Source organism: Falco biarmicus, chromosome 4, assembly GCF_023638135.1.
Source record: "Falco biarmicus isolate bFalBia1 chromosome 4, bFalBia1.pri, whole genome shotgun sequence".
In the NCBI taxonomy this organism is placed as follows: domain Eukaryota; kingdom Metazoa; phylum Chordata; class Aves; order Falconiformes; family Falconidae; genus Falco; species Falco biarmicus.
Window position 1 is genome coordinate 69,144,447 of NC_079291.1, and position 25,781 is coordinate 69,170,227.

The window sequence follows — 25,781 nt, forward strand, 5'->3', positions numbered from 1 at the left end:
CAAAATTGAATTTCTATTATTACAAAGCGTGGAAGAGGACACCAGTTTTATGATATCCTGTTGTGGTATGCACAGTAAAGCTAAATACTCAGAATATAAAATTGATTTTTAATAATTAGTTTCAATCCTTATTGGAAGAAAATGATGGTTTTGGAAATCTTCTGAGTCAGGCATTCCAAAAACCAATGAACCAAAATGTTTCTGAATCAAAATACACTCCCCTGGACAAGCAGTTACTGAACTTGGTGTCTGGAAAATTTCTCATATGTCCTTATGTTCAAGCAGAGTCTGTGATGTGGCAATGTATACAAGGACAATGGGTTCCAACAGAAATTACTTTTATTTCACTAGCTGTTAAATAAATTATTGCTGAACTGTTTTTATCCATGTCCTCAGTCTAGGATTCTTTTCTTTTCTTTCTTTCATTTTTTTACATTTCGCCTCTAAGAAAAGTGACTCTATAATAAGGCTGCAAATGCCTGTAAAGCTTTTAATCCAGTAAGAATTTGTATGTTAGAGTATGTTTTGTGGAAGCAGCTATTTGCTGTTTGGCTGTTTATAAATGTCCATAGCTCTCAAAAAAACACTGAGCCTTTTATAAACTGTTGTTCAAAGCAGACACTGATGCAATGTTGTAAGTTTGGGTCTGGAGGGAGATCCCCAAAATGTTTGGCTCTCTGTGCTTTAGCTTCATTCAGAAGCATTTCATTAATCTGATCAAACTGAGTTATTCTCTATCCTCTTTGGTAGCAACATATCAGGAGAAGCGGAGCTGCATGTGGAAGTGCCAGACTCCATCACTACCTGGATAACTGAAGCTGTGGGTCTGTCTGAAGAGAAGGGGTTGGGCATTGCCAGTCAAACAGAACTAAAGACATTTAAACCTTTCTTCATTGATTTCACTTTGCCATACCATGTCATCCGGGGAGAACAGACCAAAATCCCATTGACTGTCTACAATTACTTAGCTGTCTGCGTAGAGGTAACAGCTTCTTTATACCTGCTGCTAAGTTACTAAGTTCTGCTTTATGATCAGAATTTCCTAATTGATCTATAAGTTACAGTAGATAAGGTATAGGGATAATGCAGTGATACGCTCAGCATAAATGCTTTGAACAAGATAAAAATACTGCTTTTCAATATGAATAAATGCTATTGCTTTATATTTTTCAGCTTGAAACAACTGTAGTAGTCTGAAGTGTCTTGCACCACTTCAGAAATACAAATATCGAAAAATATGATGCTGAACCACGGAGAATCTCCTTCCTAATCAGAAAACTGCTGAAAGTAGTTTATTTTGAAAGAATGCTTTTTTTCAAGAAATCCTGTCTCTGTAGATGTTTTCTTCTCAAGCTCATTATCTATCTCCAGTAGTATCATTCTGAACCACTTGTAGAACTGCTGAGCTGAAAGTAATGCTGTCAGTCGAATATATTACTAGAAGGTTGGAAGAATTAATAATCTGTGCATACTGTGATTTTATTAAACATGTAGTGGTTTTCAGATTTTTTACATATACTTGTTGGTTTTGCAGCTGAAATTTGCAATAAATGGCGTTCAAAAACTTTCACAGGTCCATGTGAAGATTTCTGTTCCAAAAGGTATAAAGTTTGTTGGACATCCTGGGAAACACCATCTGACAAGAAAGAAGTGCGTTGCCCCTGGGGAAGCTAAACCCACCTCTATCGTTTTGTCCTTCAATGAGCTTGGACTGAGCAACATCACTGGTAGTATAGAAATAAAAATAGCTTGCTGCTTGAAGGAGTTTTACAAGTCTGTCTTTTCATTGCTCTTTCAGAAGAAAGTTTTTATTTTTGAGTACCGAAAGTGGAATCAGTCACTCCACATCCTGCCAACTTAGCTGTTCAACCTCATTTGTTTCTGAGAAACAGATTCTATAGCTGTAATGCACTGAGGAACCTGTGTGAACAAACTTCAGCAGATTCCCTAGTCATTGTTATTCCTGTTGTGTGATATGTGGTCATGTAAGTTTTGGACCTGTTACATCTCCCTGAAGAGATCAGTGGAAAATTTTAAATAACAAAAATTCTGTACATCTTTCAAGCAGAATAATCACATAAAAAAATTGCAGCACTGGAAACTAGGAAAGAGTTTCTCTGTTGCCCTGTGGCTGTCCAAATATTGTCCAGGTTTAGGTGACCATTCAAAAACAGAATGAAGGTGATAGAGTTGATCATCGTGTTTTTTATTTACAGCTCTCTTGTATCTAATTCGTTTAGATCTTCACTTGAAATGTTGAAGATCTTCCTATCTCAAAATTTCTGTTTCTTTTCCCGTGTGTTTCTTTCTTAGCAAAAGCTTTTGCTTATGGTGGAACTAATTGCTGTCAGGATGGGATGCAGACCTTAAAGAATGGCAAGCACTCAGAGGACAATTATGTGGACAAAAGGACTCCACTGGGAGTGGATTATGTTCGCAGTAGTGTTGTTATTGAGGTAAGAAAATATGAATTTATAATATGGGCAAATCATGAAATTTTTTAGGTAGTTAATCAAATGTAAACAGATTTATAAGAATCTTCAAGTTGATGTATTGTATATTTACATGACTGGAAATAATAAATTGTAGTGGTATGTGTACAGAAAGAGCCCATTTGATTCTGAGTTCATGCCGGTACATCTTCAATACTGTTCAGACATAAAAGGGATAGAAATTTTATCGGATAAGCTTGCTTTGTTTATCTAAGAAATATGCTGTGGTGTGACATTTGCTGGTAGTGGTTAGCATATCTCTAGCTAACAGAATACAGTGTAATAACTTCATAAAGGATGTAAACCACTATGCAGTAGCAGAATATTATTTCTGTATTTTGTAAGTAAAACTGAATAGCTGTTACTGCTAATCTGAGTACTGTGTTTTTATGCATGGATTTCTGTCTTTATATAGCCAGAGGGACTGTCCAGAGAATATACCTATAGTGTGTTCTTCTGTCCAAATGGTAAGTTTATGATACGAATGAGATACTAAGTTTGTTCAATTTAGTTATAAATATAAACATATGGCTTCATCTCATGGTAAAAAATAATAAAAAAAAAAAATATCTGTTTCCATTTCCCTGTGATGGATGAGTTATGGTGTGTAGGATGAACCTTTGAATAAAGGATCTTTTTTACCTGGTTGGCTAATTATGAATTTGCTCTAGCTGCCCAAGTGATTTCTGGAAATGGCAATTAAATTCCTTTACTTTATGAAACAGTTTAAGTATTCAGCACTGTGGACAGTAACTGTGACTGTACTATGTTTTTAGTTGATGTTTTAAAGTTCAGTTCTGGAATCAGTATGTCCTTCCTACCTGAGATTTGGATAGCTCAGAGTTGGCTCCAGTAGCTAAACAGTGATGCTTTTGACTGCTAGATTAGAACTGAAAAATCACTTAAGAGACTTCATAAGAAATCCAGCTGAGCAGTTTCAATTGAATGATCTGCTATATTGGAAGGGGTTATAAAGAGAAGATGGGAAGAAATATCCATGTGTACTTTTACAGTTTGTTTAAGAGAAGCTGGAAAAAAGAATATGTGCTTAGGGAGAGGTCTGTTTGTTTAAATTTAAATAGCTAGCTATGAGTTATTTTTGAAGTATGTGAGCTAAGTTCTAATTCTTACAACATTCCGTTATTTTTCCGACTAGAGAAAATACACATTTCTACACCTAACAAATATGAATACCAATACATGCAGAAACCTGCCCAGATGACACACTTTGACATTGCTGTGAAAGCACACAATGATGCTCACCTGGCCTTGTCCTCTGGTCCACATGACATGGCAGAGATGACAGAGATTGTTATTGGTGGACATCAAAATACGAAAACATGGATTTCTGTAAGCAAAATGGGTGATCCGGTGGCCAGCAGGGACACAGCTGGTATCCTCTCCTGGGATGAATTCCGCAGCTTCTGGATCAGCTGGAAAAATGGAATTATCCAGGTAGTGAATTTATCTACGTAATAGTCTGGAAGTCTCTTGCTTTCTTAAACAGAGTTTGAGCACACATATGGCAGATTTTCCTTGGGTTTGTTACACAAGTTGAAAACTTCATTCCTGTTGCTTTTTCTGTATTAAGTCTTGATCGGGCTGTTTTAATCAGAGCATATCTGCTTGCCACATTATGTTCTCAGGACCTCAGTCTTCAATGTTTATAGTGCTAAGCGTTCTGAAGGCCTTGGAGGTCAAGTCTGTGGAATTATCATTAAACTTCCTTGGATTGTTTTGTGGGCGGGAAGGAGAAAGATATTAGTCCATCTACAATGTTCTTGGTGCACATATAAGTTACTAGATCCAAGGACACATGGCAGACTGATTTCATATATGCAGGTTCTTGGAACTGCATGGTTTTTTGTTCCTTTCAGGTTGGCCATGGTACTCAGGTGCTAAATGAGTCTATTATTGTGGAGTGGACAGTCCCCAAACAGCTTGAGGTGAAGTACATTGGCTTTTCCACAGGCTGGGGGTCAATGGGAGAGTTTAAAATTTGGAGAAAAGAAGAAACTGATGAAAATCACAATGAAGCATTTACACTTGGAGTTCCCCACAACATAATTCCAGGATCAGAAAGAGCTACGGCTTCAATAATAGGTATCAATTATGAGGAGCTATCACTAGGTACCTGTTGTCAAATATGAAGAGATGCTCCAGCTGTTACTTGGTTGTGATCAGTATTTGAGTAATACACACCAGATAAGATAGTCATAGGCAGTTACAAAGGTATATGCTGCTTGATTCTGGGGCAAATAATTGCTTGGTTGGGGTTTTTGTCACTTTTTTGAACCCTGTTTGAGTCTACAGTGACTTGAAGTTGATACCGTGTGAGGGCTTTGCAGAGGCACTGCCTGTTACAATTCACAGTATTTGTTTCATAATCCTCATAATCACAAATTATGCTGTGTTCTAAACTATAGTAGTCTAAATTGGGAAATCGTGGATAATCAGACTCTGAAATGTAAAATTTATTTATTCCAGCAAGAGCTTGAAGGGCTAAGACTTAACGTTTGAAGGACTTCCAACTTATGATACAGTTTATTTAAGCTGACTGTGTGTAGCTAGTAGAAATTGGTGTAGTCAGGTGGGTTTTAATCCTAAGACCTCAAAAGCAAGTAAAGCGCAATTCCTTGACAATGAACACATCATCTCTTTTTCAAACAGGAGATGTGATGGGTCCTACATTGAACAACTTGGACAATCTTTTGCGATTACCATTTGGATGTGGGGAGCAGAACATGATACATTTTGCTCCTAATGTTTTTGTCCTAAAATATCTGCAGAAGACCAAACAGCTCAGTCACGAGGTGGAGAGTGAAGCCACTGATTACCTTGTCCAAGGTAACTCATTGCACTTCCAATCTATAGAAGCAGAAAAAGAAGAGCCTTTGCACATGGCTGTTTGGGAAGAGCCATGTGCAAAATAGTTTTATAACTAAATACAGTTCTCAGGACGAGTAAGAATTCAGAGATCATTAAAAACAAGAATGACCTAAAGGGGCAAAGCTGTCTTTCGTATGAGTCAGACAATAGTCATGTCATGAAATCAGAGGTGACAGGATTAGATGGTTCTCCTCTGAAAATACAAATGTAAATGTAATATATTTATTGTATTCAGCAGCAAAAGCCCAGTGGTGCTTCCTTTGTCTGGCTACAGTCATTTCATTTGTAATTTTTTTGGTGCTTGCTGATAGCAGAAAGACAAAGGGAATTTTTTAATAGTCCAAGTCACTGTTTCCTTGGCACTATCAGCTGCTTTTGTTTCTTTTTATGAATATGCAAACCTTCCAGGTTTTTGGCTCCAAACTCTGCCTGCTAATTAACCCTTACAGAAGAAATCCTCAAGAGTTTTAAACTTCTCTGTGTTTATTGGAGCCCTGCCAAGTATAAGGTTTAGATGGGAAAGTCTGTTTGCTTGCTCTAAAAGGCTTTTGTGACTTACCAAGCCAGAAAACTTTTTCATCACTTAGTCATCCATCATAGAAAGTGCTGATTCCCAAAAATTCTCATATGTGCATTCCCTAATCTTTAGAAGTGGCCCGAGCTAAACTAGGCAGTAATTTTTCTACTTTCCCATAATGCAGTTCTACAAAAGCAGGTGAACAGGTGAAAACTAGAAAGGTGAACCTCTCCAGTGAGTCCAAGTGTCTAGAGGAGTGTTTAGAAAACAGAAGATTTCAGAAGAGCAAGCAAGAAATAGAGTCTGTGCCGCTATCAAGCTAGCAAATGAATGAATGTAAGAGTAATGAAGCATAAGTCAACTCAAAATGAACACTCAAAGAAAAGAGCAGAGAAAATTATAAGGCTGACGTAAAAATACCATTACTTAATTTGTCTGTGTCACACACTGGAAATGAGTGCTTAGGAACAATCGAGGAGGAAGTAGTAAATTGTATCCAAGGCCTGCATAGAAGAAAAGCAGTCTGACTTAATGTAATGCCGATTTTGTTTGGAGGAAGAAAAAAATAATAGTTACTTACACTTTCTACCGTGTGCTTATATATATTCCACAGCCCACACACAACAATGCTTTTACTACAAGACCATCATTAATCTCTAGGGCTTTGTTCCTCCCATATTTCAAACCGTTCTATCTGCATTCCCTATGAGCATCAGAAACCTCTAGAGCAACAGGAAGAAGTGTAGGAGTCATAGGCAGTGCTTGCCTGGGGATTGTGGAGCTGCCTCTATCTGGAGAGGTCAACAAAGAAACTTTGCCTCCAGAAATGAAAAATTAATCCGTTCCCCTAAAAATGTCATGTAGTGTGGAATAAAACGTCTGTTCACGTGTTAGAGAATTAAGTGGGTACAAAATGCCTTTGACACGGTTGTCTTGCAGGTTTGACATATCTGTATCAGAAATACCCATTCTGAAGGGTTTGATTCCGAAGGGCATTTAAGAGCTTTATCAAAGTGTGTGTTCTGTATTACTCAATATAGAGGCTTAGAGTGTTTTAGCAGGATGGGCAGTTCATGGTTATAAGACAAGTTAGAGCAGCAAATTATTTTCCTAATAGGAAGAGCGTTTTGACTGTCTTTATCTTCAATTCAAAAAAGCATTCTGGTAGAGAGTTCTTAGCTTCAGCATTTAACATGTTAATAAATGTAATTTATTGTTATAACATGTTATATTATGTTTATATTTATATTATTTTTTTATTTATATTATGTTAATAAACATGTAAAATAAAACAAGTCTTGTAGGACAGCCCTAGCAGCTAGGAAGTGTTCGTATACATTAAGATCACAGCTGTTATTGTCATGTTGTATTAAAGTTGTTCCAAGCAACAGCTTTGGAGAAAAGTGAATCCAGTTGTATCATGAAAGGAAAAAAAAAATTATCTGCATGGTGCTTTCAGTAAAATGGAAGGAGAATGACTGTATGATGAAGTAAAAAACTTTCTTTTAATACTGCATCTTTTCAAAAAGTATCAAATTTTTAACATTTTTACTGGCCAAAATGCAGGAGTTGTAGTCTTACAGATGTTAGTGTGAATGGATTTCTGAATAAGCTACAGCATAAATAAGACAGAGCTGGCTTTATCACTCACAGAAAAATAAGAGGTTGCCTCAGGCAGCAGAATCCCTTACACTAGTGCCAGATGGTCTGAGTCTTCATTCACTTTGAATACTTGTTTTTCTCTGTGTGAGGATTTTGGACTCCCCCAGTTCTTTTGTGACTTCCAGGCTACCAGCGCCAGCTGACCTACAAGAGACAAGATGGTTCATACAGTGCTTTTGGCGAGAGGGATTCCTCGGGGAGTATGTGGTGAGTTGCTATTTAAAACAGAGTTAGAAAATTCAGTGTTTGCTAAATGGGAGAAATACACAGTTGGCAAGGAAAGAAGAGTAATTTTCCAGCTTCCATCATGGTATCGCACACAGTGGAGAATAGAAATAGTACTCAATGACTATAGACTTACTGTTTCAATGCTGCTGAGTGTTCATACTACACTAGTAGGTGTATTATAGTTGTTTCAAGACTCGGGGGCAGTTAAGATTTAGTCACATCTACTAACATGGCTGGGCTTTAGGCACAGAAGCTATAGTTAAGGAACGTATTTGGTCTACTGGAATTGAAGTAGTCATGTATGGGATGTTTAAGCACCTAATTCCACTAGGGAATGGAACTTCACCTGAAGCATGTACAGAGAAACTTGGTGTCTCTAGAAGTGTTCAGAGACTTCTACCGGGGTAGAAAAAAACCCAAACCCAAACACCAAAACCAACCCAGAAAACCCCAAAGAAGTCTTTCTCCCACGTGTTTTATATTCCCTCATGAATGAAATGGAATGGTATGGATTTATGCCCCAAGAACTGATGTGCAGGACCTTTGAATGTCAAACAATATGAGAGCCAGAAATTATGAAACTGAGAAATCAGCTCATCTTGCTGATGGCCCCCTTAGGAAACCACGGCCTTTAAGGTTGTATGTTACATCCCATTAGCGTGTTAGTTGACCGTAATGTCTCAGATGTTGTAGATTCTTGTCTTCATTCATTTGCTTGTGCTGTCATTTGGCTTCTTGATCTGCTCTCTATTTTGCTTTAAACTGATTTTCTTCATGAACTCATCTGAGGGGAAGTACCACTTCTATGATGCTGCTGCCTCACTGTTTCTAAGATAGTAAACTTTAATCTCAAATCTGGCATCTCCCAGTCCCTAGGTGTAAAATATGGTGACACAAAATTACTTAACACTTGAAAAATCCCCTGCCAGGCAGCATGCTTTCTATCCTCCCATTCCTCAGAGACTTGTAAAATGAATGATTCAATCTCCCAGAGCTGGCCAGAGTTCGCACTTGTTGCATGTCAGAGGTTTAGAATTCCAAAACCACTGCTGTTGCTTTCTCAAGTCTTAGCTCTGCGTAAAGTCTAACAGCCTCAGACTTTAGCAACTAGTCTGGATTTCTCTCTTTTCTTTTGTTTTTTTTAAGACTAACAAAATTGGAAAATTGACTTTTCTTTTTTTTTTGTTTTTTACAAATAATTCCATATTTATAAGCTTATTGATTCTTCATATAAAAACTTTTATAATGTTGGTAGCAGATGAGCACCTATAAAAGGGCACTGAATTTCAGAGTGTGTCAAAAATAAGACACATATCTTCAAGTTATACTTTTTGGTTTAATTTGTTGACCCTTAATCATGCTCTTATCCAGAAGTCTGGACAACGTTCAGGTGATTTAATGTACAATTGATTTAGTGTCCCAACAAGTTTTTTGGAAATTTGTGCTTTCTAAGAATGTTGTTTTCCCCCTACTGATACGTTATTCTGAATTTGTTTTCTCAGTAAAGATGATAAATTCGTATTTGCAGGCTAACAGCTTTTGTCCTCAAGTCCTTTGCACAGTCTCGTGGGTTTATTTTCATTGACCCGAAAGAACTAACAGCTGCCAAAGACTGGATCATCCAGCATCAGAAAGATGATGGTTCTTTTCCTGCTATGGGCAGGATACTAAATAAGGACATTCAGGTAAAAACTACACAGACTCAAAATCATGCAATAGGTGCATTTTTAAAGGTATTATCAAAAGCATGAAGTGATGTGGTTTCTTTATAGCTAATGTACATATTTCAAAGGCTAGAACAGTATAGGAAGAACCAGGAGAATTTCAGTAAAGAAGCATGTATGGGAACATTATCTGTGTGCTGTCCCATGAGAATGGGAAGGAAGGTGTCAAGTCTTGCAAAACACTTCAAAATCATGCCTTGGACTGTGAAATTACATGTGTTGAGTGTGTTCTCAGGCTATTGCTAGGGAAGGAAGCTACAACATTGGGCTGGGTTCCTAGATTTTGTCCTCCTTCTGTGCAAAGTAAAAGTTCTGTGATGCCACAACTTCTCTTATAACATATTCTTTGTCTTGCTTCAAGAGTCTTTTTATCCAACGTCCTTTTCCCTAGTTTTCATCCAGTCATTTGTGTTTGTTGCCCTCCAGGGTGGAATCCATGGTAAAATCTCCCTGACAGCTTATGTGGTTGCATCTCTACTGGAAACAGGTGTAACTTCTGAGGTAACAAAAACTTAGTTAAAATAGCTCTCGCGCTCTACATGTTCTAAAAAAATCTATTGTTTTTAAACTTGATTTTGCTACTGTTCACTTTCAAAGGTTCTGTGCTCGCTAGAATGATAGCATCCAGGTAACAGAGGCTGTTGGAAAGCCTTGACATTGTTCTAAATTTAAGGAATCTGTTAATTCAAGGTGATCCCCCACCATCCTTCAACCAAGGATTATTCTACCAGAGCAAAACTTTGCCCTGCAACCCCATCCCTCAACCTCTCCCAGAAATGGCTGCAAAAAATATTTTCTGCCTTATAACTTCAAGGTGTGATTGCAGGCTATGTGGATACTGGTAGCTTGGTAATATATACTTTAACTAGCTAGCTTAGTGCTAACAGTAGTTTCACTAGGGCTGCAGAGGCTTCAGGGATCCAGAAAACTTTTGCAGTCTGCCTTTGCTACAGTGGCCAAAGTGCTACTGCGATTAGATTACAGTGTCTTTGGAGAGCTGCGCTCCTGTAACGTGCTGGATTGAAGACTCTGGAGGAAAATGTTTCTTTTCTTTGTAATGAGACGGAACAGGAACACGGTGGAAAAAAGAATAGCTACATAGGAACATGCAATTATGCTGCATAATTTTTGAAGTAGAAACAAACAAAAAAATCACTTCCAGGACAACTGTTGTTTTAAAGATTTCTTCTTAACACTCATGGTAAAAACAGTGCACTTCTCTGTTGTATTTTTGCCTGCATGTCATTCCACTGGAATGGAGATGCTCAGATAACATCATAGTTAAACATTCCCACTAACTATGACTGGGATGTCCATTTGTGCCGAGCAAGTCATGAGTACAGATCTTCACTTGCTCTTCAACAGCCAAGGGAAAAGAGTCATGGTGAGTGAGTAGGTCTGCGCAGGTAAAACTGGAAGATTAAAGCAGGAGGTGTAGAGGATTTTGCAGCATGTCTTTGTGATCTGTACTTGGACAGAAGGGATTGCCCATTCTGGCAAAAAATTATGGAGACTTTGAAACAGCCAGTGCTAACAGCAGTATCTATTCAGAAACTGTGATAATCTCAGCACTTCTGAGGAATCCCTGTAGAGCTTGAAGAGTGAGACCATGCTGCCATCAAGCAGATGGCCCCTAACCCCCAGTTCTTGTTGGACTGGAAAGCCTTCAACCTTATTAGAAAGAATAATAATAAAAAAATTAGAAAATCCTCCAGTGCTCATAGAGTAACTTTCCACCTCCCTGTCAGCAGTGTCCCCCCTCTGGGAAGTGATGTGATACTCTCTCTGGGCTGCTGTGTGTCAAGACAGCCCTAGCATTTTTATTTGCTGGAAGTGCAGCTTGTGTGGATCTAATGGTTTTCCTAGAGGAGATTTGCAAGTGTTACTAATGATCTTAGCTAGGAAATGAGGAAGGTGAAGGTTAGTGCCACAGGGAAATCAAAGGAAACCAAATTACATCAAGTCCAATTAAATTGTTTCTATAAATTATCAGAGCCACGTTCCTACATGGTGAGGTCATAGAGGGAGTTAATAAAACATGTTTGTTGGCTGCAGGGACCCCTGGGAACCTTGGCCTTTATTATCCTCTGGCGTCTGGTAGACGCTCCAGAGTGTCAGGAACACAATCAAACACACAGTAGAGAGCTCACTTCTGCTCTGTTCATCTGCTGCCTTGCAGGGGCCTAAAATTTCTTCAGCTTTAAGGGGGAATAAATGTGTCTCAGTGTTAGTCTAGATCATTCTTGCTATGCTGTTTGTCCTTTTTTTTGGAATTTGTGATACATGGCTTTTCCTAGAAAGAGCATTAGTGTCATTCTGCAGAGAGCAAAATGCATCTTTCCTAGTGTATTCTTTTATTTTCTTGTTATTTTTGTTATCTTTTTTTTTTAACGGACACTAAGTAATGAGAAATGAAGTGATTCTGAGATACAGATGCTGGTAATATGTCTGGGCTTTTCCCCCTAAATATAGGAAGAAAGAACAGCTGTTGACAAAGCAAAACACTTCCTAGAGTCCAACTTGTATTCAGCAGAAGACCCCTACACTACTGCCTTGACTGCATATGCCCTGACGCTGCTACACAGTCCCTCTGCTGCTGTGATGCTGCGGAAAATGAACAGCATGGCTATTACGCAAGGTACTGTGCTCCTGGGTCCAGTCTGGCAAGTCCCTGAACTGGCAGTCCTCTTACAGGAACAAGCAAATAATATTTGCAACTTGAATGATATATTTGAGTTGCTGGGGAGGATAGAACTGGTGAGATGAGGTCTTCCTCATGGCACAATTTGACTTTGTGAGGCAAGACTTTTCCTGAATCTCTCTAGAAAGGGCTGGCTACCTTAGTTCCAGGCATGCCGTTGATACTGCGGGCAGGCAAGTGTACCAGAGGCTCTGCAGTGCCTTTCCTGTCGTTATGACAAAGTTTGCCTTGTAACAGTCACAGTCTCTGATGGTGTATTTTAATCCAAAATCCAAGAATTACCTGATTTGTTATGTTGAGCCATCTTTGTAATTGCAAAGGGAGCCTCTTCACCAGGGGATGCTTGTCTAAAAGGAGGGACAGTGCAGTTCAGGGCATGAATCTGTTCTTTGAGTCAATGCAGAAGTAGGATTTGATTCTTCCCACATACAGAGGCTTAGCTGCAGTCCTGCTGTAATAACATACATATTCCACTGTCCTATTTCCTAGACGGCTTTACGCACTGGAGCTTGACGGGAACTCTTGTTACTGATGAAGATACCTTCATGGGATTTAATGATGGTCTCTCTCAATCAGGTACTTCTATGGCAAAGACAGAGATAAGGGAATAGGCTGCAACAGCAGGCCACTGACTGCGTGTATTCCAGTGAATTGTTTACATGATCTAAGGTATTCAAAAAATGGCAGTCAGGGCAGGGTCTGGATGAAATGAGATGAAACAAAAGGCAGGTGACATTATGCTGAAGGAGCTGGTTAAGAGCAAATGAGAGACAGAGCTAGATGTGGTCAAGATAGGACTGTCTTTTCAGCCCCAGCTATCTCAGCATTTTCCACTCTGGTTTTATAAAGACGGTGATACAGAAGAGTGAGAGCCATATGGGATTCCATCAGGGAGGAATCATTTGAAACGGAAATCTGAGAGAAGTCAAATACATTTAATTTTAGAGGTGTTTAGCTTTGTATTTTCAAATGAATCTAGGGATTGTATACCCAGCTTTTAATGGCAGTCACTGGCATTTCAGCCGATTTCCTAGACTTAAACTACCAAAGCCACAACAACAGTGAACAACGCTGTATTTTTGAGTCACTTAAAGCCATTGATTCTTCTGATGTAGGTGCACCGATGTTCAGGAGGAATCTAACTGGATATTGTATGAAAATTTCTAGGACAGGAATACAGTATGGGCAGCAGCAAAGTAGAAATGGAGTGGGAGAGAAATTACTTATGGGGTACAGTGAAGTAGAAACAAGGTTAACTGATCTAAGGGAAGAGCTTATGTTTGAAGCAGAGATCTTTGGAAGGTAATACATCTTGGGTCCAGACATCTTTTAACTTCATTTTTTTCTTCCTGTATTTACTTCTACAGACTCTTAACTTTTTCTTGGTTTTCAGTTAATGAATATTCATAGAACTGTCTCTAGGCCTTCCCAGATTCTCCTTCTAGACGGTATTTTGATTTTATTTTATTTTTTTACCCCCTCTTGTACAGTTGTTTCTGCAGAAGTGGAAATGACATCTTATGCCCTTTTGACATACACACTCCTAGGAGATGTGGCCTCTGCTCTCCCAGTAGTAAAATGGCTTTCACAGCAAAGGAATGCACTTGGAGGATTCTCCTCTACTCAGGTGGGCTGCCTCTGAAAAAGCTAGCTTCAGTACATGCATAATCAACTGTAGAAATCAGTTGGTTCAGGAACAGTCAATGAAGAGTTTCTGTCTAGAGTCTTGACAGAAACTGTGTCCTGATAAGAAGAAAAATTTCCCATTGCTCTTCTGCCTCTTTCTCAGACTGATAATTTGAAAGGAACCTGGACTTTGTCCTTACAGATGCACTTGACAGCAAAAGTGAAAAAAACCTGATATTTCTTTTGCTATCTGAATTAATAAGGAAGATTTTGCTACCAGACACTGATGATCATACAGCACAGTGCTTGTTTGTAAGCTTACTATGCTCCTGTATTCTTCACTATTCTGATCTCTACCTCTTCTGATCCCTAGGACACATGTGTAGCCCTGCAGGCTCTGGCTGAATATGCTATCCTTTCTTACGTTGGAGGAGTCAACCTTACCATTTCCTTGGCGTCTACTAATCTAGACTATCAGGAGACATTTGAGCTTAACAAGATGAATAAAAAAGTCCTCCAGACTGCAGTGGTAGGTGGCTTTGTGTTTATGTAGCCATATTTTTAAAGTGATCCATGTGAGCTGGGTTCTGAATGACAACTTGGATGAGTTCAGTAATGGTAAAAGCACAAGTTAAACACTGAGATCTTGATACTTTCTGGGGTTTTATGGCTAGATTCTGATGTGGAGGAGGCAGCACTCAAAGTTAAAGGCATTTTTCATCATAACTAATGCCTGATGCTTATGTTGTGCTGCTGCTTGTTTCCACCATTGTTAAATGCAAGTGGCTGAAAAGAGTAAGCCATTCTTACTTCACTTCTGCAGTCTCCTTTATAACCAGAAAGATATTTTGTATAGAATAAAGCTAAAATTGAATTTGTTTCCTTTCTGAGTGCCATGTCTTGTCTGTGTCTTAACTGTGGATTCTCCCCAGATCCCCAGTATTCCAACGGGGCTGTTTGTGAGTGCCAAAGGTGAAGGCTGCTGTCTGATGCAGGTAAAGTTGCCATGGGGCTGGAGAAAATATGTGAACAGATGGCCTGTAAACTCACAGTCTTTTTGCTACTTTTTTAATCCCAGTTTGCTGTGAGGAAGTTGTTACACTTTGAATTTCTCTTAAAGCAATTATATAACGGGATGGTGCTTTAGTTCTTAGATGTAAATGTGACTGTAGTGGGCTGAATCTACTCTGGTACGGCTTTATCTATGTATAACTGTTGTAAAGCTTCTGTTGCCTCTGTGCCTGCCATTGCCTTCCTCTGAAGGATCTGGTGTTTATGCTGGTCTTTAGGGAACATTTGTAGATGCTGTGAAATGTTGGGGTCTAATAGGCTGCCCTGATTTGTTTTGGTTTTCCCCTCTTTCTGCTGCAGATTGATGTCACTTACAATGTACCTGATCCTATTGCCAAACCAGCTTTCCAGCTCCTGGTTAATCTGAAGGAGCCAAAGTCAGAGCAGCATTTTCAAGCTCCAAATCTCCTGCGGTCTGTCTCTCCAGATGAGAATCGCTCTGAAGCCTTGCACAGAGAGAGGGCACTGGTGGATGATGATGACCCAGCTTCAGATCAGGACCATCGGGAATACAAAGTGATTCTGGAGACCTGCACTAGGTAGGAAATGCCAATCTGCATCATGTCCTGCCTGTTTCTCAGAGACCATCTAGTTTGCTGATCAGCACTTCTGTACTGATACATTCATTGATACAGGAAAAATACTAAATAACGCTATATCTCAAATAGTGTAAGATAGAACACCTCACATGCAAGATTTCAACCATAATTTTGAGTTGTAGGACAGAGTTAATGTCTGGACATTCACAAGCGTTGTCTTTAGCATTAATAATTTTAGTGCAAAGTATCTGTCAAACATAGAGAAACAAGAACAAAATTTAAGAGGACACCACCTTGTTTTTTTACCTTTAAGTTTCATCATTGCCTCTCCAAACCCTGAAGACAACAAATTGAATGTCTTTTGCTTGTATCAGGAGGAAAAGTAGCAGCTCTGGATTATTTTCTAGGTCTTCAGTAACAGGCTTTCCTTAAAAGCCTAAAAGAACTAGGTAATTTCAACTGATTAATCAATATCTTAAATGTGTCAATAGACCTATAAATATTATTGACTTGACTTAAATGTTTGAGTTACTTATTTTTCAGTTTTGGATACCAAAAACCTAACAGAATATGCTTGTTGCCATGGTATGAATTTGGAATCTATGGTAAAGGCACAATATGTGCAGATATTTGTTAATAAGTTCTCTAAAGCTCATTGTTTCTCTTCTTGTTCCATACAAAGAAATTTAAAGTAATTTTTAAAGATGGCTTGCTACTAAAGCTCCACAAGTTTCATTCCTAGCTCTCTAAGCACTTTGTAAAGACATTATCAATTCCATCTCATTTTATAGATTGGGAAGCTCAAGATATTAAGAGGAAACAGCTTGCCTATAAAGAAACAGCAGGAAGTATGGTTTGACCTGTATTTAATCCATTGAAACATTTTGCTTAAACACGTTGGTACTGCTGTGGTCATCAGGAGCTGCTGATCACTTTACAAAATATTTTGATTTTTGAGGAGGTTGTTGGAAAGCTGGCCCAAAAGACGGGAAGCCACAACCAAAGTAAATAAGGAGGGCTTACAGCATCCTACTGTATAACAGAAAAAAACATTCCCAAGAAATTCATAACTAATCTGCATATTTGTGACCAGAAGCACAGCAGGTGGTGGGGCTACAGCGTCATTGAACTCACACAACAAAAATCAAGTGAATGGCTCAGATGTAATTCATGGAAATGGAAAGCTTTCGCTCCCCTGCCAGTTTCTGTCTCCTTCCTTCCTGCAGAGGCAATGCCATACAGTGACTACAGTCCTGAAAACAGTTCCAGTGACTCCAGGCAAAGATGAGATCTTGTTATCTCTGACAACACACTTGCCCCTTGCTAGTGTGGCCATTTGCTGGCAGATGCATTGCCTCTGCCACAAGCCTGTGAAATCCTGGGCCAGGCATTTTTCAGCCTAGTTGAATTTTTCCTTCCTCCAGTAACAACAGCCAGTAATGGGCAACTCAAATTCATCATCCAAAAGTTTGCTAGGGTTGATCTGGCTGTATATAACACAGTGTCACCTTCTGAACCTCTTTCCCCCCTGCCTAAGCACTGCAGCTTGTACTGGGGAGGTAGGCTTAAAGTCTTGTCAGTCGCTCGAAGATGCCTGTAACTAAGGAGGCTGCTCTGCATCAGCACAACCTTTCTGTTGTTTCTGAAACTTCTGCCCTGGGGATTTCTGGAGCAAAGACAGAAATTTGAGAGGAAGCCCAGTCCGAGGAGATTGATTGCTTGGAAAGAAAACAAAAGCAGATGACATCTTCCCTTTCCTCCCTTTCTCCTGTAATGATGCTCTTTTAACTCCTTCATCATCTTATTTAGGTGATATGAATAGAGGAGTACATCTAAGAATGGCAATTGAAATATTTTGAGCTGGGGGTGTTCTTCAGAATGCAGTTGTTTTAAGTGTTGTGCTCAGTGAAGTCCTTGGGCACTTTTGAGGAGTTAGGGAGAAAACAGAAAACAGGGAATAGAAGGCTGTGATACAAAACAGAGAATGGGGAAAATTCAGGCCAAGGGATACTATAGGATTTTTTGGGGAGCATGGTGCATGGACTTAGATCAGGATTAACAAGGTTTAATGTCTCTTAGGAGGCTGTCAGCCCAGAAGTGTCTTACGCTGCTGGCTCTGTCCACAGGCTGTCTCATGCTACTGTGGGCGTATGAGCTTGGGTGTGGTGGTACATGCAGGTTGGCTCCGTGCAGTGCTTCCGCAAACTCGGACACCCACCCTCGCTGTGGAGGTCTCCACATAAAGCCTCCAGGTAGCCCAGCAGGAGCCAGTTCAAATCTGGCAAATTTGCTCTTGGAAGCTGCGTATGGTGTTCTCTTGGCACCAGGCATGAACTAATAAGCCCTCCTGGGTCCAAGCTCATTGTCTTTGTGGTGCAACTAAACAGCAAACAGGTAAGCTACCAGGGAGGGATAGTTGAGAGCTGACTGTGTGAATGTGGAGAAAAGGAGCATTGTTCTGGAATTAGCAGGAGCTTTTTTTGTTGCAATGTCAAATCTTCTGCCATGCTGCAAGAAATTGAAATCTTTTGCAACAGCCCAAATAAACTTTATTTCCGTCCCTTCCTGTGTGTTTTTGTGTTGTGTTTTTTTTATGAACACTTCAGCAGTAACAACTCTGAATTTCAGTGGTTTTTTGGAGCCTTCATAGATATCATAGAGGACAATATAGGCAGTAAATTCTTTAATGCTCTATTAATAAATAGAGTGAGTTTGCTGACTCATTAGCAAAGATACTTTTCTCAGTGTCGATTGGATGCTGGAGGAAAATGGCCGTTTACAAAAGCCTGGGGCTGAATGACTGCTTGCTATTGGAAAGTAACGTTCCTCTTACACCACAACCCTTTTACAGCCCTCCACTTAGGAAAGAACAGAAGTTTCTTCTACTCCAAGGTGTTATTCTGTTTTACCAAGTGCATTTTCTCAGTGATTAATTGAAAAATAAGGCAAGCAGTCCCATGGGAGACTACATTCTTCCTTCTGCTTTTCTGCCTCCATTTGCCTGGACATCTCCTACATCTCTGCCCTCTGTGATTTGTGCTTAATTTTTGTTACATAAAAGCAGAAGAGGATTTTGTAAAACCAAGAAGACTGTGGCTTTCAACAAGTTCTTCAAAGAAGAGTAGTTCCTTTTAATATTTGTTTCCTCGGAAGTTTGTTCTCCATCTTGAGTTGTCCATGTACCATTTGTTATCTTGGATCCTCTGAGTTTGTTTTCATTCTTTCTCTCTTTTTGTTCTCATGGGAAGATGGCTGCACTCTGGATCTTCAAACATGGCTGTCTTGGAAGTGCCGTTGTTCTCAGGGTTTCGTGCAGATATTGAGAGCCTAGAGCAGGTAAGATGTTGTAATGAGAGCGCAAGGCATGGTTTTGGGCCAGGGCTTGGCTCTCTTAATTGGCAAGGATTCCCTATGGGGAGCAATAGGAAGCAAATGCCATTGAATGTTAGTGCACTGTCCAAAAAGATGCAATTAAAATTGGGGGGGAGGCAGGAGATTTCACTTGTCAAAAAATATTTATCTGAAATGAGTAAGCAGATGTTCTGAGCAAGAGTAACGAATTCACTAAACATGGCCAAATGAAGTTTATTACTGAGCACAGTGCATGGTAATTAAACAAGACCCATTTGGAAATGCTGAAGTGAAAATGTGCTCTAACAGGAGCTGTTTATGGCTTCTTAGTGGGCGGTGTTATCTCCAACATCTGGATTCTATTTCTTTGGAGGCTCTGTGTCTTGGAATTTTTTGCCTCCCCCCCCCCCCCCCCTTCTGGGAGAACATCATGTTTATTGCAAGCCAAACTGAGGTGGACAGAATGTGCGTCTTACCCAGCCAGCCCTCTGGGGGAGATGAACTGTGATCTTTAGCTTTGCTTTATATTTTGTGGAAGCATGACAGTGTATTCACTGGTGGGTTTTATGCTGCAAATAGTTTTTAACGACTATTAAACTAAAGAGGTGTAAAATCTTTGCATCCTTGACAACTGATAAAGAGCTGAAAAGTATTTTGCTTCCAAGAGTTCTCTTCTGTTAATAACTTTATCTTAATTATACTGGGAGCGGGAGGGATTTGGGGAAAGAATTTTGAGCTAGAGTTATAGTGAAGACCAGGCAGTTTAACTTGACATCCTAATTCAAGGAAAAGTGCACATTACTTTGTCTTCTCTAGGATTTCACTTGATTTGCCTAATTTAGAATATTAACATTATTGCATTTTCTTGGAGAAAATGAGACCAATATGTTCCTCTTCAGGGGCTTACAATCCATGTCAAAAGCTGCTATCAGATAGTCTCCTGGGCTGTCACTGAGGCCGGAGAAAATTGTGTATTAGACCCTGAGAAGAGAATTGCATCCTTTCAGTGTAAGGAAGCTGTGCTAGAATACTTTTGTACAGAGATGTGTGTTGATCAGATATGAAATTATTCCTGTGAAGAGAAATATTAAAATTAATTTTTTATCTCTTCACAAGCTGCATGTTGAGAATCCTGTTTTCAAATGCATTGCATGTAAAATGTATCAATTTTTATTTACCTGTTGACCTTTGAGTCTGATTCTCTCTCACGTGCAACTAATGGTGCAACAAACTGAATATGGGTATTCAGATGAGGCAAGACCACCAGTAGGTCATCTCCAGTATCCTTGTGGTAAGAGAAAGGAAGAAAATTAGGTGAGGGGGCCTGTAGTGGGTTTGGTTAGTATTTTATCTCCTCCTGCTGAAGATGCTAGAGTGACAGTTATTTGTACTGCTTTCAAATAAGTTCTCTCTCATAGTAATTTACATAAATAATGGCTGAAAAATTATGGATGGAAAGCTGGCTTAGGAGCAGAGAACTCAAAATGGGACAGGAGAACAACATGATATCTTTATGTTGTTAAACCCATGGAATTTTTTATCGGCAGAGGGAAGGAGCTGAAACAAAGAGTGCAGAGGGGTTTTCATTAGAGAAGAACAGAAAAATGGTTATGTTAAGTAACAAATCCCTGTAGTCCTTATTTTTCCTGATGTGGGCTAAGAAGAAATTACAGAAATAAGAGCTGCCATTGTCCAGGCTGTATGTACTGAGTGAATAACTCCTTTACCGGGACAGAGTTAAGAGTTTCTGGGCTGAGAGTCCTGAGAAGGTCCGATATGCTCGTGTGTTACAAGGAACTACATAGGTTCTGTATTTCAGTCCCGGAGCTGAAAGTTTTTTCTCTTTTGCCAAGCCAGCTGTGCTCTGGTGTGAGACCTGTTTACATGGCTGGGTCAGGCAGGTGTCCCAGATAAAGACTTGTAAACCAAACATGCTTATTTTGTATTTAGTTACTACTAAAAGGCTGCTACATGCAGCAACCTGCTCCTGTGCTGTGTCTGGTTTACACTAACCTGTGTTCAGGGCACGTCGTACATGTTCTAAGTAAGTAGCAGAAACACTAAAGATAATTGTGAATCATACGATTAACATGAAGATATACTGTCTGCAAGGAAACTGATTCTGGTTCCCCAATGAACTGGCTGTATGATGTTTCAAAACACTTTTGTTTGCAGTACGTCTTATTCTCTCTTGTCTACTAATGTTGCCATGGTCCTTGTGCTCTGTGACACCAGCTTGCCTCCAGTGTGTCTCACGGCTTCAGAGATTCTTGTGTCACGTTCAGTGCCATCTTGCTGGTGCCTCAGCACTGCTAGTTCCTTGACTAGGTCAGCACTTGTAAATGAGAAATAAACACTGGGCATATTGAAACTGGAGCAGAGAAATGGGGAGACTTACCCACACAGCTTGTGCATCAGATGCATCAAGTCTGGGAAGCACCATGTGTCAGTTTCATACCATTCTTCTGTCATATCCCCGAGCCTGGCCTGGATGGAAGCAGAGGGTAAAAAAGCAAGCTGCTCTGCTACTGCAGGAGTCTGACTTTCTTAAAGCTGAACGAGCTCTCCAGCACATTAGGCTTTCTGTGGCGCTAAGCAGATCAGTTGGTTGTGCTTTCCCTTGCGGCATCTTGTTGCCTGTCTGAATCTCGTGTTCCTGCCTCTATGGGTAGAGAAGCAACAGAGCCCCAGCGCAGCCCTACCCGTTAGGGTCTCTGAGCTCAGAATATCAGGCAGCTTGTTTTTGGTTTTCCCCGTCTTAGTGGGAAAAGGAGCGGATTCTCTTTCATAACTGGTAAGACTGAGCTCCTGCAGCACAGAGCTGCTCCAAGTTAAGTCCTTGCAAATCTCAGAAGGATGTCAGGTACTTCATGTAGCACGTGCTTTTTTAGTACTGGTAAGTTACACAGAAGCTGGTTCAACACCCACTGTTGTGAAAGTTCTTTGGGCAAAAGACTGTGTAGTTGGTGCCTCAGTTTGGCGAGAGGATTCTGTGGTTGGGATTCAGTACTGGGCAGTCTATTTCCATAACCAGAACAGAATTACTTCCTTTGGGCAGTAGGAGACTTTGCTGAAATGGGAAGGATATTGCATCTTCAAGGGGGAATGTCTCCCTGGAAGTGCTGAATTCCATCTTTCTTATTGCAGAAACCCTTTGCATCGGTACAAATGAAATGTAGGGACAAAGCTCAAGTGTATATATCGGTAGGCAGTGAAGACACAGATACAGCCCCAATGATTTATTTGTGGCTGTCAAATGTGTATCCAAATCACGCTGACAAAACCAAAATTCTTCCACTGAAGACCCAGTACTAGTTTTGTTATGTATTTTGGACACCACCTTCAGCAGAGGCAAGTCCTGTCGTTCCCACTGCTGCATTTTCTTGTCACCCTAGCCATTTCCCTCTCCTCCTGGTATGGAGGAGCAGGGCTGTAAATCAGATTTCCTTGTGTGTTGTTTGCCCTCACAAGGGAGCAGTATGTGCATAGCGGACCCACGTGCAGCTCCGGGGCAGCGATGGTTAATGAATGCTCTGTTGCACGTTGAGGGCAGCCCCCCTGTCTGTGCAGCCACAAATCCTTCTAATAATGCTGGGTGTCGACAAGGTCAGGAGGTCACCGCAGGCTGGTATATATCAAGCTTCACCAGAAAAATGCAACTTTAGCTGAGCTGAGCATTTCCCGGTGGCGCCAGCCTCTCCAAGCCCTCATAAAAGGACTGTCTGCAGCCATCTACTGCTGAGTAACAACAGTCACCATCAGGCCCCTAAAATTATAAGGACAAATTAAATTGGCCCTTTCCATATTGTGTGGGACTTAAACACATGTTCCTTTGCTTGTTACAGTAATAGCAGGAAGCTGTGTGCAGGGTTTTACAACTAGAAGCACTATGCTGAAGAAATTCACAGTTAAAGCCGTTGGTAGCAGGTTTGGGCAAACTTCAGTAGAAATGCTTTTTGCTTCATGTCATTCTTTGTAATACATAATAATAACAATAATAATGCTTTATTCTTTCTGCACAGTTTTCATTCTAAGATCCAAAAATACCTTAGGAACATCTTGTGGGGGAAGACATGAAAATGTATCTTCCCTACATCACAAATGGGATTATCTGACAGAGAGATTAAAGTAATAGAACAGTTTGGAGAACAGACTTAAAGCATCAGCTCTGACTGTTACTCCATTCTCCAAACGGGGATTAAAATACAAGTCCTTTTTCACAGAGCATAGTCTTCCCCAGCTTCTGGAGTAAATGTTTTTCACATGATAGATGTGTTCTGAATACGGTTCATCAGGACAGTAATGATTGACTGATCTAGTACATACAGCATGATGGTCATCATAATAATGAGATGTTAGTATTTCAAACAGAAAATCAGAGGAGTAACTCTTTTGGAAACTTTGAAATAAAACTTTGTGGAATTATATCAGATGATAGCATTTATATTTTGGTGGTGGTTCATGAGCATTCTGTACCAGGGAGATAATTACTAGATTCTTTGAGGTGATGCAGTAATTCTATAAATGACAGCGCTCGTACTTTCCTCTGAAGGCTGTGATCATGCTATACATGCAGACCTGCAGTTGGCAGGAGATGAGCTCAAGTATTCTTACAAATAGCTGGGGTACATTAGGGGCAGTAGCACCCCAGATAGAGGAAGTACTGTGTTCTCATACGCAGATTGTCCCAATAAATAAAAAGCATAAAATTAGGTAGTCTGTAGGCATGAGTGGTACAACGCAAATTACAAATCTCTGGGCCTCAGAGGGAGAGAAGATGAGTGGCCGAGGCCTGCCTCACCCCAATTTGTCAAAAAGGAGGGTGCCTAGGGCTCTTTCAAATGGCTGCTCTTTTCAAATGTAAGGGTTAATTTTGCTGGCAGAAGAATGTTTTGGGGTTTTCAGCTGGTGGGAGAAGGGGACCTCTAATACCTGGTGTGATCCAACAGCGTAATTCCCTGGTGGTCTGAAGGAGTGTAAATAAGAGACTTTATTGAGTGTTTTGGGGTCTCTGAGCTCTTGCTTGAGCATTGGTACTGAAAACGAGCTGGGAGCTATTCAATTAGATTATGGATGATGTGTCAGGTGTAGTCTGAGGCATATAAATACACCAGGGACCAGGAAGAACTTTCAACATTATGCACCTTGCAAGCATTCCTCATCAGATCACAGAAAGGAACAGAGATGGCTTTTTCTAAGTTGTGCGACAGCAGCCACAATCCTTTTTGCATTTACCCTCTCTGAAACATCCTTTTCCAGCAGAAGAAATCCCTGACTTTTAGTGTTTGATCAGTTTTCTAAGCAATCTAAAATCTTTCTTATTCTCTGATTTCAACCTGTTTTCTATAAAAAGAGATGAAACTAAACATGTTGATTTTCTTCCCAGTTATTGATGAACAAGCAAATTGGATTAAAAAGATATGAAGTGGATGGAAGAAAAGTCCTTTTTTATTTTGACGAGGTAATGACTTTGTTAACTATAGTTACGTTGGTTTTTAATGAAAGGCAAATGACAAGTGGATCAGGCATAGGCACGGTGTACTGAAGTCAGTGGTCCCTCCATAGATGGGGATTACCATGCAGGTTTAACTGGCCGGTTCATTGAACCTCTTTTGAGGCAGGAAGGATTGTGGGTTTGGTTGGAAATGAAAGCTTAACAGAGGCAGGTGATTAGCTTCAGACCATATAGGACTCCTGGGCAGATATCACCTTAGTTTTTGCCTCAAAATAATCTCACCTTCAGATACAACTAGCATTGCTAAAAAGGCAGAGAAAAAATGCAGTGTAATTTAGGTCTCACAGCACATACCTGAGTGGAAGATGAGATCTTTCTTGGCTTGGTCATCAGCAGTAAATTCTTAGTTACATTAGATGACAGGAGTGCTGCTAGGTAAGCCAGGGAATACAGCCTGAGTTTCAGGTTTGCCATTGTCGTATGGCAAGTGTGTGCTTTAAAGGCTGGCAAGGTATCATGTTTTAATTCATCCTGTTTGGCTTTTCATTATCTGTCTCTATGCCTGGTATTGGAGGTGTCTGCATTCTCCCCACGTGTCCAGCACAGCATGTTACGTGAGGGGCACGTGCTGTGTTTATTTGTCTCTCTCTTTGCTTCAAGTGCAGTTTTTGTTACACTGAGTCTTTTACACAATTTCTTACAGATTCCCAGCCAGTGCGTGACCTGTGTAAAGTTTCAAGCTTTCAGAGAGCATATAGTTGGGAAAACAGCTCCTGTTCCTATCAAAGTGTATGATTACTATGAGCCAGGTATATGCCTGTTTTCCTTTGATTTTTGCCAGCATTAATGCTCTAGGCATAAAGCTTAGTTGTGATTTCTCATCCTTGCTGGCCTGCAGCTTTCGAAGCAACTCGTTTCTACAACGTGAGTGAAAACAGTCCCTTGGCTCGGGAGCTCTGTGATGGGCCAACATGCAATGAGGTGGAAAGCTCAGCTAGCCAATGGGTTGGTAAGTTGCATCAAAGCCAAGCATATTTTTTGGAAAATGGAGCCCACAGACATACTTTCCAGGAATTCAGAAGTCAGAACTGTATTTAAAAAAAATACTCTTATTCCACTGTCTGTGTTAGTGGAAGTTTTACAAAGGTTTGTGGGATAGTAGTATTGAACTCGTGACAACCGAGCAGACCAATGTAGTCTGCTCTTCAGTCACCGACATGACTACTATTTGCCTCAGAGGCAAGATATAATGGACAGTTCTGGAAGAACCTGCACAAAGTGAGACGAGTTAATAAACATACGGGCTGAAACTCTGTAAAATGCAGTTTGGCTTTCTTTCTCTAAAATATCATGCAATAGAGTTCCACAATTAACTATAGGAAGATTGAACAATTTTATGCATCAGTGAAAGGAATAACTTTCCCCAGAAACGATACGTTCCTTTCTGTCCTCTGTGTCACACAAAACAGTTGCTTTATCCTATATCTGGAACCTGCTGCAATATGGTTCTTCCAGAAAGACAGCCT

At 40.1% G+C, this 25,781-nt stretch overlaps 1 protein-coding gene across 4 annotated transcripts in view; it reads left to right on the forward strand.

Annotated features, from left to right (window-relative positions):
• CPAMD8 (C3 and PZP like alpha-2-macroglobulin domain containing 8) overlaps positions 1–25,781 on the forward strand; it is a 54,407-nt gene that overhangs the window by 21,346 nt on the left and 7,280 nt on the right. For all 4 annotated transcript variants that reach the window (XM_056338862.1, XM_056338864.1, XM_056338863.1 and 1 more), the window contains 20 exons: positions 751–982; positions 1,574–1,727; positions 2,314–2,456; positions 2,908–2,959; positions 3,649–3,947; positions 4,370–4,595; positions 5,163–5,339; positions 7,686–7,767; positions 9,317–9,473; positions 9,939–10,013; positions 11,985–12,150; positions 12,703–12,789; positions 13,704–13,840; positions 14,213–14,368; positions 14,772–14,834; positions 15,211–15,449; positions 18,698–18,785; positions 24,187–24,261; positions 24,959–25,064; positions 25,154–25,264. In XM_056338862.1, the coding sequence (XP_056194837.1) occupies positions 751–982; positions 1,574–1,727; positions 2,314–2,456; positions 2,908–2,959; positions 3,649–3,947; positions 4,370–4,595; positions 5,163–5,339; positions 7,686–7,767; positions 9,317–9,473; positions 9,939–10,013; positions 11,985–12,150; positions 12,703–12,789; positions 13,704–13,840; positions 14,213–14,368; positions 14,772–14,834; positions 15,211–15,449; positions 18,698–18,785; positions 24,187–24,261; positions 24,959–25,064; positions 25,154–25,264 (2,825 nt within the window). The remainder of the gene's footprint in view (positions 1–750; positions 983–1,573; positions 1,728–2,313; positions 2,457–2,907; positions 2,960–3,648; positions 3,948–4,369; positions 4,596–5,162; positions 5,340–7,685; positions 7,768–9,316; positions 9,474–9,938; positions 10,014–11,984; positions 12,151–12,702; positions 12,790–13,703; positions 13,841–14,212; positions 14,369–14,771; positions 14,835–15,210; positions 15,450–18,697; positions 18,786–24,186; positions 24,262–24,958; positions 25,065–25,153; positions 25,265–25,781) is intronic.